This window comes from Anser brachyrhynchus (genome assembly GCF_964034855.1).
Source record: "Anser brachyrhynchus genome assembly, chromosome: 14".
Lineage (NCBI taxonomy): Eukaryota > Metazoa > Chordata > Aves > Anseriformes > Anatidae > Anser > Anser brachyrhynchus.
Window position 1 is genome coordinate 16,288,410 of NC_137709.1, and position 18,947 is coordinate 16,307,356.

The following is an 18,947-nucleotide window of genomic DNA, read 5'->3' on the forward strand; positions in this document are numbered from 1 at the left end:
CATAGGCATCCATTTCAACATGTGGACAGGACGCACAAACAGGAGTACCTACCAGCTGTGTATTGCTGCCTGATAAGTAACAAGAAACAGGCAACTTTTCAGACATTCGGGTATACAAAGTAACATCTCTAGCAGAGAACTTAACATGAAGTAGATGAAGAAACTTTATTTTCATTAAAGAAAAGGAAAAGCCTTCTGAAATCAAGCCCAACATCAGACTGCCCATTGGAAATTTGCACAAAACACTCCGACACAAAGCTGGCATTTCCGTGCTGGAAGATGGTGTTTCCACCAGGTTACTACAGCAATTGTTACTGCTGACCTGCCCTGCACCTGGCAGGTTTATTAAATATAGGCAGTGCAAAAAAATAGATCAGCCAGTTCTCTGAAATAAAACACAGGCAGCACAGGAAGATTTAGATCTTGTTAATTACATACAAGGTAATTTCTACAATTTTAATTCTTATTTAGCTATGGAACTGACATTATATTGTGACAAAATGAAACTTTTACTAAAAATAGCAATAGGGCACTATCACAGGTCTATCCTTAAAGTCTGTGAGTCTGCAAAAAAGTAACTGATTATCATCTGGCACCCTCAGATGATTTAATGCTTAACTAATGCATAAATTGAACTACTGCTTGGGGATCAAATAAGATTGTTTACAAGATCCCTTCTGGGAAATACTGGAAATTTGGAATACATTTGGTGTCATCTACTTTAGCACACAGGGTGTCTACTCCTTTGCTACTCATGCTGCTGGAATGTCCTGCAGTGATACAGAGGACCAAGCAGTGGTCTGGGATCTGAATGGATCTGAAGTTCCAAAAATGACATCAAAGGCCCAGCAGAGTAAGTGCCTGCACTTAGGTCAAGAATATTATGATTTCAGAAAACAAATTTCCAGGGCTGGCACAAGCTGATTATCTTCCTTCTCTGCCACAGGGGGAGAGGAGAGAGAGGGATCATAGAACAGTTTTACTTAAAAAGGACCTCCCAAGGTAATCCAGTCCAACCCACCAACCTCATAATTAAACAAGGTTCGCTTCTTGTTCATTTTCATCCTTGTAAGGAAATCCCACATTTTGTAGACTCAGATACCCACTTTTGCTGCCTTAAACAGGAGCAGAAACGGGAAGAGATGAGTTTAGAGCCCTTACCTTTGCTACCAACTACATAAGGGGATCTAAATTTTGTTTGCACAAGCATTTCAGATCCTCTCCTACATGCAGACAAGCAATAAGCTGTCTCCATATATACACTGTTTAGACATTATACAATGTACTTTCACATGAATAATGGAGATTATTTCCAGAGCTTAATTTTTTTTATTAACTCAGACCTATATGAAATAGATGACAGCAAGACACAGCATTCAAGTGACTCCAGTGCCAGAGCTTCAGGCGTTAGAATAAATGTTTCACTTTGTCAGGCCTGGCACATTCATAACTTATTTGTAAATTGGGAAGACTGCTTCAAAGCTCTCCCATTCAAAGACGAAATCACATTTTCCTGGTAACCCCAAGCATGTCATCTATCTTTGTCAGAACAAAGTCCTCAATGAACAATAAAGCAAAGTGTCACCACTTTTCATTAACAAGAAATCTCCTAGTATTCCTGACTTTCCCAGTCTAGGCGTGGTATGGATGAGAGAGGGAAGAACACATATGAGTATAAAGACATATTAAAGAAACCGTTGATGCTTTCGTATAATAAAGTAACTTGAAAAGTGATTTAAAAATAAAGACCTACCTCTTCCTTTATCCTAATGTTTTTAGCAAGTCCTGTATGTTAAATAATATTATCTTATATGTTAAATAATATTCTATTTTTTTTATTGCTAATTGCAAATATTGCATTTTTCCAAGAAGATGAGTAATGAATAACAAATTACATTTACAAAAAATACTTAAATTTCCTTGAGTTCAGATTTTCTTTTTTCCTTAGGAAAAAAAGAAGAGAAACAATAATAAAGTAATTTATCACATCAGTTGACTGAAATATGTGCCACTTAGACCAACACAGATCAGCAGGTGCACGGCTGCATGAAATACTCCCTCCTGCTATTTTCCAAGGTAAAATTTATAATATATCACGATGAAAATTAAAAGTGGGATTGAACAAGCTTGCCATTCTATGGAACTCCAGGGTTGCAGATGTTTATGCACAGACAAATTTAGAATAAAGATGATTAAAGTTCCATTTACACAAAATACATTTATCTGTCAAAAGCCAACTGATGCCATATGACCGGAGAATTTTAATGGCAACATCATAGAAAAAAAATATTCAAAACAGTGCCTAGGATATATAAAAGCTCAAAATACAGTACACAATATCACCAGCATAACCGAGTGCACGAGTACCAGCTCAGTGCTATGTAAGAAATCTCGTCCGGGAGCAAATTAATCAATTTGAGGTACCAGAAACTAAGGTCTGTGCTGCACTGTCCTTGAGACAAAAATCTTAGATTGAACCTCTAAACTTACATATAAATAGTACCACATTATACATAAACATAGAATCTTTTTGATTAAAAGTTCAATAGCATTTATTTCAGATGTAAATGAAAAGTGAAGGCCATGCTGCACGCATTAAGACAAAATACATTCATCCAAGGACCAAACTGCAGAACTTATATCTATGCAAGTATGAGAAAATTCGAAATCTCCACTACACCTTGCCTTGTGTGTACTTGCTAGGACAAAGTCTGAATACCGGTGACTTATTCCACTTAACAACAACTGGGTGCTCCTTCAAAAACAAAGCAAAACACTATAAAACAAAATAACCTACAGAGAAAAACATGAATCAACCTGTTAGAGGCTACCACTATGCAGATGAGACTTCATATGGAGTGGATGAAACATGACCAAAACCTAAATCCACAGAATAATTAATCTTACCATCAAGAAATGTTGGTCTTAAATTCTGAGCTTTGCTTTTGAGCAAGCAAATATGACATCCTCCGATTTTACCATGTAAACAATGGAGTAGAATATTCATAATTTAAAACTCTTTCAAAGAAGTCTCCAGATATCAAAGCTTAACTAGCTTATAAAATAAACATAGAAAATTCTGCCAAGGAAAACCATATCCTGACCCAGTTGCAGAAACAAGTCACCTTGTGCTAACTTCAGATCTGACAGACAGATAAGACTCATGGGAACCCAACACCACATGCTTCAGAGGCTTCTGGAACATCAGAAAAACAATACGTATACAACTATATTCGGAAATCTTACAGCAGAAGGGCGGATGCTGTCCTTAAAAGCATCCAGGAGAATCCTACTGATTTATGCGCTTTGCTTTTACACTGACCTCAAAGAACCATGTATATATTCCCAGCTAAAAACAAACAAACAAAAACCACAAGTACTGCTTGAAGCAGTGCTTGCTTTCATCAAATCCTGTTAGCTTTTGATTAATTTTCACTTCTACTCTAGCAGTTGAGTCCTGTAATTGGCTGATTAGAATCCAATACAAAGTGTATGCTGAACTTCTGAGCAAATACTTGAGCTTATTGAGAAAGACATCCTGTTGAAACAGCTGCTAGAGTATGTTTAATACTTAGCTTACTCATCTACATCTTAAGCTGTGCACATTTAGCTTGGACTATTGATACAATATACCTCCTACATGGTCACTCAGAAAAGCACAATTTATGTTGCAGTCCAGATTTACAATCCTTTGCCTTCACTGCATGTGCAATTTTCATTGTATGTGCATTTTGGAGCAATAAACGTCTGCTCACACTGGAACTTGTGGTCTTTTGCTTAGCATAGTGATACCTACAACGACAAAAAAGTAAACTTGTATCTTGATTATTTCAAAATATAAATATACTACAGGAACAACTTGTTAATTTTTCTTTACTGGAATTTATTTTTCATGTCAGGGTGCTCACAATCTTTTGGATGCCAAGTTGATGTAGTATCAACTAACAAAACCAAGTGCCCGCATATGATAGGCATTCTAATAAAGACGGTGTGGCACAAGCCTACCATGAATTTTATTCTTCACCTTCAGAGACAGCACTGTAAGGGGAGGTTGTTTTACTTGCCTATTACAAATAAGAAATTTTATAGAAAGTTTTCTCCTTGTCCTTAAGTACTTGATCTCTATAAAATTAAGAGACTAAAAGCCCTCACTGGTGTCAAGCACATACCTGTGGACTCTACAGGTTAACCAACTCAAGTGACGTGCTGTCTGAATGAAGTACTGAAATCAACTATGCAATTTTTCAAATCCAAAGAATATCCACATGCAATGTTAGAAGCCAAATATACTGTCATTGCTGTTAATGGTTCCTTCAACAGCGCTAAATCTTAGCCAAACTACTGAGACTGCCATGAATCTCTAACAAAGAACCTGTTAAACCGCATGAGACCCTTGAACACTACATTTTTAGAATATTGTTCAAAGAATTCATCAGGAACATCAAGATTTTGAAAAACTTTCTCCATTACTCTGACCACTTCAGACAGCATGCTCAGCTTCTGTCATTGCTTCTCTAGGTTCTCAACACCCTAACTCTTCACAAGCATGTGCTACTGTGTAGAAGACATACATATACACATGTATGTCTTTGTTATACCTAGCCTACAACAGTCTTCCCCCCCACCAGTTTCTTGATATACAACCTTTTTCCACTTTGTCCATATGAACATTACCATGAAATTCACTTTCCACATTATGGTGCTCTTCATTCTCTTGATGATCTAAGCTTAGTGGACAAATAATAGTAATACTTAGCGGGTATTAGCTACATACTTTGTTCAGAGAGGAGTACCACTTATATGCAATATAGCGTATATCACCAAACCAGAACAGATGCAGAATTGTACAGGATGCACAAAAGAAAAGGTCTCTTCCTCTTCTCAAAACTTCTGTTTTCAATGATCTTATTAGTATTTAAAGACAAGCACAGAACACCCACGCGCGCTAGTCTAATGCATGTATTTATTTGTAGAACCAGGGCTCAAACGTATAGAACTTGGATCTTACAGACTGCCTAGGTAAAATGCCATTATCTATTACAAATATCTAACTTAAGAGAGATCAGAAAGCTGATACTGAAGTCATGTAATGATGTCCTAAGAAAATCAGCTGGTTTTATACCAACATCGTCATAAGGACATATTAAAAGACAAATTATGTTTTTGTATTTCTAAGTTATAAAGAAACAACAGTTTAAAACCAATATAAATTTAATAGCTCTTTAATCACACTGTCAGATGTAGCTTGCTTAACAAGTGATTTACCTCTAAGATGGTAGGTTCAAACATTACTTAAAGATTAAGAATTAACCATGCAGTGAACAACAGCCCAATGTTTGCTAATACGAGTGTTTGCTTGCAAGATGCACTGCCTGGAGAGGAGTGAAAATAACAGCTGAGTTTTGCTAGGAGAACACAGCTCTGAGCTGACACAGAGGAGCCAAAAAATGCAAGGTGAAATACAAGGAAAAATCCATCCTAAGAATAATAAAAAAAACAACAACAAAAAAGAACTGGAATTTACCAAGATGTGAATTATCACATTGTTGGATTTTTTTAACCAACATCCCTCAAAATGAAATGCAATTTCATTATTCTATAACATTACAAACAGCAATACTCATTACATATGAGGTACAGAAGAAGAATCATACTGTAACTTTAGACTACAGAAAAGAAGGTGACAGTTCAAAAGTAAACATCATTTTGGGACCTGAGAAACAGTTAAATTATGTATGCTTTTCTGTCAGAGATAACAGAAGAACAGAACACATTGCATGCATCTACAAAACAAAATTTTTAGTATATTAATATTCCCCTCTGACAAAACTAAGTAGTCATGTGCCATTCTTCTAGTAAATGATACCACTTCATTTCAGAAGTAGTATCTGCATTTCCCACTCTAAGGAAAAGAGGAATAGAGTTGTTCCAGGTACAGGTTCACAGAGTACAGCTGAAAACTAGTCAGATGAGTGTTTCTCAACAGGAAAATAGAAGTTACACTGTTTGTACAATTTCACTTTCCTGTGAACATAAAGAAGGATCAGAAAGAATTGTACGACATTGTAACAGATGACAGATGGATATTAAGATAAGGACATAAGGCTATTACAGTCCTGTACATTACAGTAAGCAATATAAAAAAGACCTTCTATGCATGACACTTGAGAAAATGAAGGGACTGAGCTGTTACTCTGAAAAGATTCATTTTATTAAATACAAATTATCATTCACCAATGAATTTTGCATTTCAATAAGTTTTGTCCCCTATCATTATATGACCTATAATCTTTCAGCTGCACAAAACACTCATTGACTATACTCCTTTAGTTTAATAATGGCTGTAGGTATAAGTAGCGTAAGAACAGAAAGGTTTAAAGAAATCATTTTGTCTATTACACAATAAGAAACTGTGCATCATCTGTTAGAGGCCTCTTCACTGTGCCTGAAATCTTCTCAGAGGAGTGCCTCTTTCAATTACTGTTCTGTAGGCAGCCATGAAACACTGCCCTGCATTCATCCCCCATCTTCTAAACACACTGGTTGAGGGGCTGGCCCTGCTGAAGTCAACAGAAGCCATGCCATGGATTTCAGGGACACAGATTTGTGTTTATTACACTGTACTTCCTGATTTCAGGTATAAATATAATGCAAGGATATATTTTTGTACATATAAAGTAAAAATTTATGGTAAAAATAAAAGGAGAACAGGTCACTATATCGAGAGAAGCAGCACAGCTGTCTGCCCTGTACTACTCTTGGGGATCCCTGGTACATTGTGTCGGGCACTTCTGGAAGAAACAGCACCTTAATGATGACAGCTTCATAGAAGCCCTTATAGCAACTCAAGGAAACCACCAACCCTAGAAGATTTGCATATGGGAAAAAACAGGACACATCTTTCAGACCTATAGATTATGTTATAAATAGTGACTTTCTATTGATTACAGTCTTTACAGTCTTTTTTCAACAAGGAGGCTCAATAACTCCTTATTGTCAACAAAGCCTGTAATAAACAACTCCTATCTTTATTTTGTTTATGTTTGGCAGTTTTACTGGAAACACATTACAAACACATTATTAAGAACACAGCACAACTTTCCAGAGATTGAATACATTTCTGTCCTTTCCCATTGCTTAACATAGACCTTTGAGACAACTTGATTACTACTACCACCAAGCATTTACTGGGACGTATCTGAAAAAGCACAGTAAAGTAAATACCATTGCAGTTGTTTTCTACTAATTAACTTTGCAGTGCTCTTCATATTTCTCTCACTCTATTACTTAACAAGTGGCAGTCACCCCTCTGACAAGTACACGTGCTTGAAGTGCCGCACTGTTTCCCGACACCGCCGACTTGGCCAACTCTGAGCCACCTTGAAAGGAATGCCAATAACGTGCACCACAGAAGTGAATTAGAAAATGAAGAAATCAATGCAATACATGCTTGGCCTATCTATCTTCCTTAGATTCATCAATATCCAGATGAAACACACTTTCCGTATTTCATTTCTGCCTCCCTTGGCAGAATTTGAATACTTTAAGCCTTTATTGCATAGAGAAGTGGTGTGCAGTCATAGCAGTTCTGGGCTTAAATTCCTGGTTTAGTCTTCATTTCTTCCTGTATTCGGGACAATGTTGATACAAACCCTAAACTTATGCTACAAAATTTAGATGTATTAGAATATGGAACTCTCAATTATACATATATATAAAGTATACAAAAAACAAAATAAACAAAAAAAACAGTCAAACACTTGTAAGCAGAGAACCACCGAGGAAGGAAATCAGTTCTGCGTTAGGTCTGTAAATGAAGGATTCAAAGCTTACTGCTGAGAGCAGAAGACGCTGAGTAATTTGATTGCAAGTGCTGTTCTGTTGTTAATTTTGAGAAGGCATTCTAGAAAGAGAATTAGTCCTGACAACGGCTAAAAGAAGAGATGTCTTATTATTCTTAATATGTCAATTCTAGTGACTAAAAGAGGCATTTGGTGCATCAGACCATATGGTTTAGTCTGTACTGTGTATTAAGCTGTTGGAAGTTGCACAAGCTGTCTTTACTTTTCAAAAGAAGCAGTGGTATATGTTTCCCCCAAATAATTGATATTATTCTTATCACACAACACGGAAACTCAAAGTTCAGACTTCACACTCAGGAGCAACATTTACAACTAATCCTGAGAATCGCTGAGTATCCTTTGAGTGGAATGAGGGCAAAACAGTACCAATGCCCTCCCTCCTAACAGTGAATAAGTTGCAGTGCTCAAAAAAGGCGGAGGATTTTGCAAGCTAGATAGATAACAGATGGAGATTTCTGGAATCTAAAGAGACAGAGGCCACCTGCATTCTTTGTAGAAGCAGATCATTTAGTTTTCCAACACACACTCAATTTTCCACTTCCAAATGCTATATAAAAATCAAATAAAAATCAAGCTTTATTTAAAAAAGATTATGTCAATACATTTCAGTAAGTCCTTTTGGGGCCTCCTGGCATTAACACCACATTCAATGTTTTCATTAATCAGAACCAGGTATTTCAAGCCATGTGGGATTTGGAAAACAAAACTTTAATTCAAAAAAAAAAAATCCGAGTATGCACACCACTGAAAACCCTGTCTCTGAAGCACATTCAGTCTATTGAACCTTTCCTTTCCTCATAAAATCTAAACAATTATATCGGATTCAAATATTAACTCCTAATGATCTTGTTTAAGGAAATCAACTTTGAAGATGCATGAAAACATTACTGGATATAAGTCTTCCTGGCAGGAGAAATAATGTGAAGAAGGATGAAAACACTCAACTGACATGTCCCAGTAAGGATACGGATATCAAGAAGTGTGCTGTAAAAGTCTCAGCTTTTCACCACTGCTTATTACCCCCAGAAATTTAATTCTTCAGACACAGTAGTCCTATCCACCATCTACATTTCTATCAAAATGTTTGGCCTTTCTCTGACAACTTCTGAATGCAGTTACGCATCGTCAGTGTAACATGGGAAACAGTTCACATGTAAGAGTTTAAAATAATTTACTCTCATTATTTCCTTGCTCTTACCCCATATTAAAGAATATAATGTAATCGATTCTGGTTTTCTTGCTGTGATAGCACCTGACAGCACAGAAATTTTGCCAAGATGCAGATCTAGGTTGGATAATGCATGTTATATGTCCAGTTGATAATCCAAACAAAAGAAAGTCATCATAATAGCTAGCCATGGAAATTCACAAAGGAAGCAGTACTTAGGATGCAAACACTCCCTCTACGTTCATCCTAGCAGTAAACCTAAATCAGAAATTTATGGCACTGCTACTACAAAAAAAAATATCTGAAAACCAAAGAGGAAAAGCAGTTCTCATCTCTCTCTTCACTCAAGTTTCACAGCATACATATGGATATGAATAAGGACAGGATTCTTCCCTCTAACTTCTTGCACAGCTGCTTGGGGAAGGCTTCAGATTAACATAAATGATATTCAACATCCATAAGGCTGTCTTTCAAAGATGTTTCATAACTTGTAAATGCAATATTTACAGAGATCAGGTCAAGTCAAAAATATTTAATATAATTATTTAACTTATGCATATCTGTTTATGACTGCTAAAGAACATGGGATGACTTTAAATTCCTGCTAATATATGCAGTATACATTTAGTGCAACTTGCATGAATTCCCATTCCAATTTTTAATTACTATGCCGTCTGCAAAGACAAAAATCCACTAAGTCAGAATGCTCTTTTTTTTTTTTTTAATCTTACATCAGAACAGTTAACATTAATCATATATTTCTTCAGAGGCACTGCTTTTCTACACATTCACGACCAAAAGAGTAAATTGAAGTTTGAATAAAAGTAATAAAATAGCTACTGGTACGGAAGTTTACAATTAAACATATTTCTATCAATATTTCCATAGCCAGCGTTCATTAGCAAGTAACCCAAAGCTTCATTTGTACTCACCATGTGTTTCAGGACATCCCCCCCCACTGCCCCCCGCCCCCTGCCCCCCCCCCCCCCCCCCAAAAAAAAAAAGCAATTCCTTTTAAAATCTTTGTTTATATGTTTTTTTCAGGATGTATTTTTCTATTTATATTGGATATATTTTTACTTGCACAACTTGTCAAAATGCTTTGTGAAAACTGTAAGAGAAGAATGATTTTATGCCATTAAACAGGCCTGGGTGCAGGAGAGAAAGACATTGAATTTATTTTTACTTGAGACTTTTACATTTTTAGACAGATAAGAGATTGAATTCATGCCACCGTGGAGTCCATCCTGTTTGTCCACCTACTAGAGAGTAAAATAGCCTAAGGCTTTTTTCGAAGCTTTCCAAGCCATGGCTTTAATTTCTCTCTCAAAATCTCAAAATCAAACATCCACCCATCCATCTGGAGGAACCAGACATTTCAGGTTTTGGATTTATTAAACTCTATTTATGTTGATAATAGGATAGGGACATATGATTTGGCACAGCAAACACAGGTTTAGCAGCTTAATTGCTTAGGTTTCGTGTAGTGGATCGTTATGTTAATGCTAAATGGGGATTCCTACAAGTAAATCCCTGCTAACTGAGAACAAGAAGGTGGGAATGCTGCAGCAATTTGGGAAGAAGCTGCTCTTCAGGGGCAAATAAACAACAAAACCCTGCACGTACATGGAATTTCTTATCATACAGTATTCAACTTGGTCTCGAGACAAACCTCATTACTTAGCACTGCAGCTGCAATGACTATACTATATGTTTTGCTCCCTTCAGTACTTTCTCCCAGGTACACAAACATGATGCTGATCCCCCACGACACCTGAACCTGCTCTGTGTTCACAGCCCCAGGTTCTCAGACGTGACAGAAAACTAAGCTTGCTTAGAGGACTAGGAACCAAATCGTGGAAAAATGTTTGCTGTGATAAAATAAATAGCAAGTGAGAAGTTTTCACTGATAACCAGGTATTTTGAAAGAATAAATACATGTTTAATATTTTAGATCCAAGAATAAGATTTTAAAAAGGAAGGAATCGCCATACCTATATATTTCATAAGTTCTTTTGAGTAGTTTAGTATTTCCTTCAGTTTCTTGAAAGTTTCATTATCGTTTTCCCTAAACTTATGTCCACATTTAATCACCCAAAATGCACCTCTACCGCACAGCAGATGTGTCATTAACTATTTCTGAAAAAAAGTGAAATAAAATCACCCAGCATGAGAATACTATGGAATAAGTCAACACTAGCAGATGGTGTTTATTTTGTCACTGCTTGTGTTAAAAATTACCACCTATTTCATCAGTTTCTTTAAGGTGGAAGCCTCATGTAAAAAGTGAAAAAGCTATTTTTTATAAGCTGTCACAGAACTCCTTAAAATATAAGCACTTGTTTTCATGGTTTCCAGTTTTCTAGGACATGGTGCAATACACAGGAGATGGGTTTGTATAAATTTGACATGATAGAGTATTTTGCTAGCAGCTCAGTCTTTCAACACACAATCTGTTTTGTTTCTCAAGCAAATTTTGCAAATTCTTTACTTCAAATACTGGTGTTTTCAAGACAAATTCTCTAACAAGTGTTAAGTCTGCCCCTAGGAGGGGCACCTGGTAGAACTATCAGCTTGCTTTCTTCTAGGACCCAATTTGCAAAAGCTTTTTATTTGCCCCTAAGAACTTCTTACATCCTTACTATTTTATCACACACTTTTGATTTACATGCTCTAGTGGATTATTTAACAAAACAGCATGTTGCATGAAGAGCAATTCTACAATCTGGACTTGGCTACTTAAAGAAATCTTTGTTAAAATGCCACGATAAAAACAGGTTTTGCTCATCTATTTTTCAGAGAATTTCCATTAAAATAGAAAACCAGAACACCTCCCCAGAATACAAACCAATACCATCCTCAGTAAAACAAATCCACATTGAAAGCAGCAGAGTGAAGTAATTTCATCACTACGGTGATTTAAACAGAATTACCATAAACTCCATCCTCAGTGTCCATACCCAGCATTTAAATACAATTTTAAACAAAGTAAAATAATCTATTTATATCTGAAGGTTACTGGACATCAGTATACTGTTTTCACTGATGATTTTAAATGTCAAGCCGTAGAGAGATTAGACACCTAAATCAAATCCCCACATAACCTGTTGCATTTTGGTTCTAAACACCATGAACACAACAAGATAATATCCAATCCATTTGCTTCCCTCAGAAAAAGTGCAATCATAACAGAATCATAACAGTTCAGTTGATAATGTCCCAAAATTACTTCAATAAATTACTTGCACAGCACAGATTACCATAGGTCTTTGAGATATTTGTATGCTTGCTGCAACAACATATCAAACAGATAGCCTAATAAGTACAGCCATTCAAATCTCCTTTTGGCATTGGCAGGATCACACATGCAGCAGAGCCCATAGTCTCCGAATCCCAGTCCAGATTTATACGTTCACAGTTTACCCAAGATCATTATGTCAAAACAAACAGTGAAGATGCTCAAACTGCACTACAATGGCTGCAAAGGGAACCAAAAGATAGGAAATAGAATACAGACTGCCAGGACAACCTCTGTTCCTGCACTACGATACTTTCTTTAATTACCTTGTTCTAAATTCAGTCCTTTCCCCCACCTGCTGTCTCCTACTGCACTTAATGTTCAGATTGGCTTGGCCACGCTTTACAAGGAACCGATCTCGTTATCTTCATTATTCAATGAGAAGTACAAAATCTGTTAGTGTCCTATTCTAATCATACCCTAAGCAGATCATTCATTTCTTCTTTTGGTTTTACATATCACCCAACATACACTATCTGAATGCTTTAAATTAATTTAGTAATGATTTTGATAATACCATGAGCTTTCGTGACATTATTTTACTCTAAAAACAAACCCAGAATCTGATGCTTGTTTTTTAAATTCTGAATGCGATTTCTTTTTTCCCATGCATTTATTTATTTCCTAAAAACTCTTCCTCTCCCAGCATGGAAGTCACAAAAAGTGAGATTCTGGATACTAGGAAGGGGAGATTTTTGTACAAGAGGCTTTTATCTGTTTTCCTTCAGAAGCCTGAGCACAGAGCTGCAAACAATCCTGCCTGTGTTTCTGAAGCTCTGCCCGTTATAATACCCATGTTCAGCACTTAAACTCCTTTCTTCCCATTACCTCTTGCAAAACGTTTTCATCTACACCAACAGCATCCTTCTCCTTAGCGAAGGCTGAACAGATCAAGACATCTCCCATTTTGTTACTACACAGCAAAGCAATCCACCCACTAACTGAGCACGCTGGATAACTGGATACCTTTAAAACAAAAAAAACCTGAGGGCTCTACTTACGGTGATACAAAGACTCCTCTTCTGTTTACCCAACATATACACCAAAAGCTTTGCAACACTGTTTGGATGCATTCTCAGCCCGCCCAGGCTTTAAACCAAGGTTAGTGCCATCTGTCTCTTTTTGGCAGCATCCAGATTGATGTAAAATATCCTATGGCACTTTTTAAAAGGAGCGGAGTTAAAGTGTGGCTTTGCTCAATTCCCTTGAATTATTAACATAACAGAGCTGGCTGACATCAATGCCAGTCAGCACACCTGTATCTATAAACTCACTGCACCTTTTCTTGCCATACAATGAACTATTTCACTAGCCATATTAGACACAATATATGTCTAATTATTTTCATATAAGTCATTAAAAGTTCTATTTTTTTCTATTGCTTTTCTTAGTTGAATTATTATTAAATACATCTTATTGTCAAGTCAGTGATTAGAATTAATACTGCTGTCAAATATTTTTGATTTCTACATATATTCTCCTGTACTTCTTGAATCCTAGAGCCCTAAACAAACACAATGCTAAAAATTAAAAGCAATATAAAAATCAAATTTATTTGAATTGGGAAGGGTATCTGGCTCTCGGGGCAAAGAACTAAACCAAACGGATACAATACTTGAAGAAAGGCTTCAAAGCTTCAAACACAAAAAGACAGGATTCACATGGAAGTAATTTGTAGGGTCAAACCTTTCTGTGATCCTGGAAAATACACTCAAGTATTATTATTCGAGATTTAATACAGCCTAAATAGCATAACCCATTCACTTTAGCTGTGCCAAAATCACTTCTGAAACACCAATAATCATGAATGCTTCAGATATGCAGAGATCTATATCGGATCATTTCCATTCCTCACACAACTTTCACCTTTATTACTAACCATACACATGCCACCTAGGACAAATTTTACTATTGCAATAGTTATGGAAATTTAATCACTCTACCAAAAGCTCTGGCTTCCATTCTTCTAAGAAGCATGACAATAAAAAAAGGTCCTTATCTCCAGTCTGAAAACAAACCAAGCATTCTTGGGTTGCATTAACTATGGCAGGGTCACAGATGCTCTGCACTTTCCAGACTTTGATGGAAGAAACTGTCCCACTATTTGCTCAGTCACTAGTAGAGATTCATAGCCTAATGCCATTCACCAGGTTTCACCAAGAATCAAGTGACACAGAAAGAAATATATCAGTAAAAGCAAATTGGGGGTAGTGAGAAAACCTTTTCATGTTTCATCTAAATGTTAAGTAAGCAAAACATTGGTCCGGGTTAGGGCCCTAAGTCAGCAAAGCATTTACTTATGTGCTTAAAAGCTTTACTTATATGCTAAGGAGAATCTCCATCCTTTACTGGATGTGGGGGGAAACTTAGTTACAAAAGATGAGGAAAAGGCTGAGGTGCTTAATGCCTTCTTTGCCTCAGTCTTTAGCGGCAAGACCGGTTGTTCTCTGGATACCTGGTACCCTGAGCTGGTGGAAGGGGATGGGGAGCAGGATGTGGCCCTCGCTATCCATGAGGAAATGGTTGGCGGCCTGCTACAACACTTGGATGTACCCAAGTCGATGGGGCCGGATGGGATCCACCCGAGGGTACTGAGAGAACTGGCAGAGGAGCTGGCCAAGCCGCTTTCCATTATTTATCGGCAGTCCTGGCTATCAGGGGAGGTCCCAGTCGACTGGCGGCTAGCAAATGTGACGCCCGTCTACAAGAAGGGTCAGAGGGTAGACCCGGGGAACTATAGGCCTGTTAGCTTGACCTCAGTGCCAGGGAAGCTTATGGAGCAGATTATCTTGAGAGTCATCACGCAGCACTTGCAGGGCACCCAGGCGATCAGGCCCAGTCAGCATGGGTTTATGAAAGGCAGGTCCTGCTTGACGAACCTGATCTCCTTCTATGACCAAGTGACGCGCTTGGTGGATGAGGGGAAGGCTGTGGATGTGGTCTACCTTGACTTCAGTAAGGCTTTTGACACCGTTTCCCACAACATTCTCCTCAAGAAACTGGCTGCTCGTGGCTTGGACTGGCGTACGCTTTGTTGGGTTAAAAACTGGCTGGATGGCTGGGCCCAGAGAGTTGTGGTGAATGGAGTCAAATCCAGTTGGAGGCCGGTTACTAGTGGAGTCCCCCAGGGCTCAGTGCTGGGGCCAGTCCTCTTTAATATCTTTATTGATGACCTGAATGAGGGGATCGAGTGCACCCTCAGTAAGTTTGCAGATGACACCAAGTTAGGTGCGTGTGTCGATCTGCTCGAGGGTAGGAAGGCTCTGCAGGAGGATCTGCATAGGAGGATCTGGATAGGCTGGACCGATGGGCTGAGGCCAACTGCATGAAGTTCACCAAGGCCAAGTGCCGGGTCCTGCATCTGGGGCGTAACAACCCCAAGCAGTGCTACAGGCTGGGAGATGAGTGGCTGGAAAGCTGCCTCGCAGAGAAGGACCTGGGAGTATTGGTTGATAGTCGGCTGAATATGAGCCAGCAGTGTGCTCAGGTGGCCAAGAAGGCCAACAGCATCCTGGCTTGCATAAGAAACAGCGTGGCCAGCAGGGCTAGGGAGGTGATTGTCCCCTTGTACTCGGCTCTGGTGAGGCTGCACCTCGAGTACTGTGTTCAGTTTTGGGCCCCTCGCTACAAGAAGGACATGGAGGTGCTCGAGAGAGTCCAGAGAAGGGCAACGAAGCTGGTGAGGGGTCTGGAGAACAAGTCTTACGAGGAGCAGCTGAGGGAGCTGGGATTGTTCAGCCTGGAGAAGAGGAGGCTCAGGGGCGACCTTATCGCTCTCTACAGTTACCTTAAAGGAGGCTGTAGCGAGGTGGGGGTTGGTCTATTCTCCCACGTGCCTGGTGACAGGATGAGGGGGAATGGGCTGAAGTTGCGCCAGGGGAGGTTTAGGTTGGATGTTAGGAAGAACTTCGTTACCAAAAGTGTTGTTAGGCATTGGAATGGACTGCCCAGGGAAGTGGTTGAGTCGCCATCCCTGGAGGTCTTTAAAAGACGTTTAGATGTAGAGCTTAGGGATATAGTTTAGTGGAGGACTTGTTAGTGTTAGGACAGAGGTTGGACTAGGTGATCTTGGAGGTCTCTTCCAACCTAGATGATTCTGTGATTCTGTGATTAAACAAGATACTCAAATAGAAAGACAGCCTTTTGTGCACGTACTAGGTCATAGCTGAAATATCAGGATATGTCTCTCATCTCACCAGGCAGGTAAATATAGGGCAAAAACATGGGTCTTCTTGAGGACAGAAGACCTTATAAAAAATGGCCCAAGCTAAACCAGTAAGAAGACATGCTGATACACTAGAAAGTGTAAGTGTACTTATCCAATGAATGAAAATCATGTCTGAAATTTAGGAAACATCAGGAGGAAGATATCATGGAATAATTATTTTTGTAGTAAAATACCTCAAGATATATTTGGATTTACATTACTGTAGCTTATAATTTTTTTTCTCCTAGTAAGAAGGATATTGAAAGCATTTTCCAAACACCCCACTTCTCCCAAGGGAGTTTTTCAAAACAAAAACAGAAAAGAAACAGAAGAGGAGGGAGGGGGAGGTAGTGATACTTCAAAATAGCTGTCAACCTGTGAGGAGATTCTCTACCCACCCCCCAGAGGAAAAAAAAAACAAAAAAACAAACAAACAAACAAAAAAAAAAAAAAACAAAAAAACTGTCTAAATCTGAAACTCTTAGATCAAAAAATTCATATTGAGATGAATACAGCTACCAGTAAACCTCTCATGAAAAAGTCAGATATAAAAATCTCTGAAGCAACATGCATCACATGCAAGCTTTAAACAATGTGAAAAAACATATGTAATTGCCCTTCTGAAAATACTGCCAATACAGGTATGAGATTGCTTTTAACTCATGCCTGTTTGCACCCAAATCTTGGGCCTCTCACACAACTTGGTTCATTTTCTCTCTGTGACAAAGCCCAGTCCCACAAAACAACGTTAGCTGGGGAAGCTGCAGCTCCTTCACCACCCACTGAAGATGCCTAACACAAACCTACCCTATGCTAGTTTAGTCAGGGAGGTAATACTCAAAAATGGAAGAGAAACAAGTAGTAAAGAGAGACCACATGTATCCAACAGAATATAAACACCCAGGAGGAAAAAAAAAATAATGAACAAGCCCACAATACTTAAAAAGCAGAAGATAAATAGAACTATAGTAATCATTGCAAAATTCACAAATTCTAAACTAGGTTCTAAGTTTATAAGGAATACAGTTTAAGCAAGATAAAAACCTTACGTATTAGAGAGTTCTTTGTCTCAGCCAGCTGCTGCCAGCTTGTCTGTCTGTCTTTCAATTTCTCAGAAAGGTGTGTGTGAAAATCTAAATGAAATAAAACAAATACATTTTAGAGATGGCTCTTTTCCTCTTTTTCTTCCATCTTGTTCAGCTTTGGTGTAATACAGCCAATCAAATGGTTCACCTCCTCCCACCCAACACATCTCTGAATAAGAAAAATACATTACTCATTATGATCTAGAGACAGAATTTTATCCTTGATATCTATGACACATATAGATGCAAAATGAGTAGAGATGCAATACTACTGGTGAAATCTTGCTTTTTAGGAGGTACATGTACTCAGTGTCAGTATCATTAGCTATGCAAATGGGCAACACATACAAATCTGTATACGGTACATACATTAAAAGTTAACCTAAAGTCCATAAGACTTTTCCATACCTGTTGTACAGTAGGTATTTAAGATCATAGTATGTTATTTTCAGTGTATTATCTATTAATCAGTAATGGAACATGTTACATTCCTCTAAAAGATCAGTTTAATTATCTTAATGCAGTCTTTTATGATTCATTTGGAAAACAGACTTTCAGCTATTACAAAGCACTTCTCAGATCAAGTTTACTGCAGCGGCATGACGACTTTCACATTCACTGGCAACAAAATCAGGCTCATCCTATTACAACCAGACATGAACCAGTGAAACTGCAGTGCAGCAAGGTCAGCAATCTTTTTTCATTGTCTCATAAGAACTCCCCAGTTTTAGGAAGCCAGATTTTAACATATGTAAGAAAAATAATACTTAACTTTTAATCACCTTTCATTTGGGCTAAAAAAACAAAACAAAACAGAAGCTTTCTAGTGTACAGTTAGTTTGAATTAACCTGGATTTTGAAAATGAAGCAATTATGAGGTCCTCTTACATTTGAAAAGCACAAAATGCATTGAAAAATACCACTGAATTTCAAAATAAAAACTAATAGTTTCCAGAGGTAGTAAATAGGAGACATAAAACCTATTTTTATATATTTACATGAATTTCCTTATACCAACCAGTATGGCAAGAAGCCTAATAATTAATGTATGGTCAGTTCAATTCTCATTTCTTGCTGCCTTTAAGGCTTCATTGGGAAATGATTTTACTTGGTGCATCACAGGTCCAAATGCTTAATTAATAGAATAATAATTTAATCTTGCACCCAGGAATCACTAGAATCAGCACTGAAAACATGTTCTGTATATCACAGTAATTTACTACTTGGAAGGAGAAAAAAAAAACACAAAACAACAACAACAAACACAATATCTTGACACAAAGCTGTAAAAACAGATGCCTGAAAAACAGAAGTAACACTTCACATG

The 18,947-nt window shown here is 37.8% G+C and overlaps 1 protein-coding gene across 47 annotated transcripts in view; it reads right to left on the reverse strand.

Moving 5' to 3' along the window:
• The window catches only part of TENM2 (teneurin transmembrane protein 2), a 1,469,731-nt gene that overhangs the window by 277,635 nt on the left and 1,173,149 nt on the right, over nucleotides 1-18,947 (reverse strand). For 38 of the 47 annotated variants that reach the window (XM_080555516.1, XM_080555559.1, XM_080555513.1 and 35 more), the window contains one exon: nucleotides 17,585-17,668. The exons of the other annotated variants lie outside the window; for them this stretch is intronic. In XM_080555516.1, the coding sequence (XP_080411642.1) occupies nucleotides 17,585-17,668 (84 nt within the window). The remainder of the gene's footprint in view (nucleotides 1-17,584; nucleotides 17,669-18,947) is intronic. 47 annotated transcript variants of the gene reach the window in all.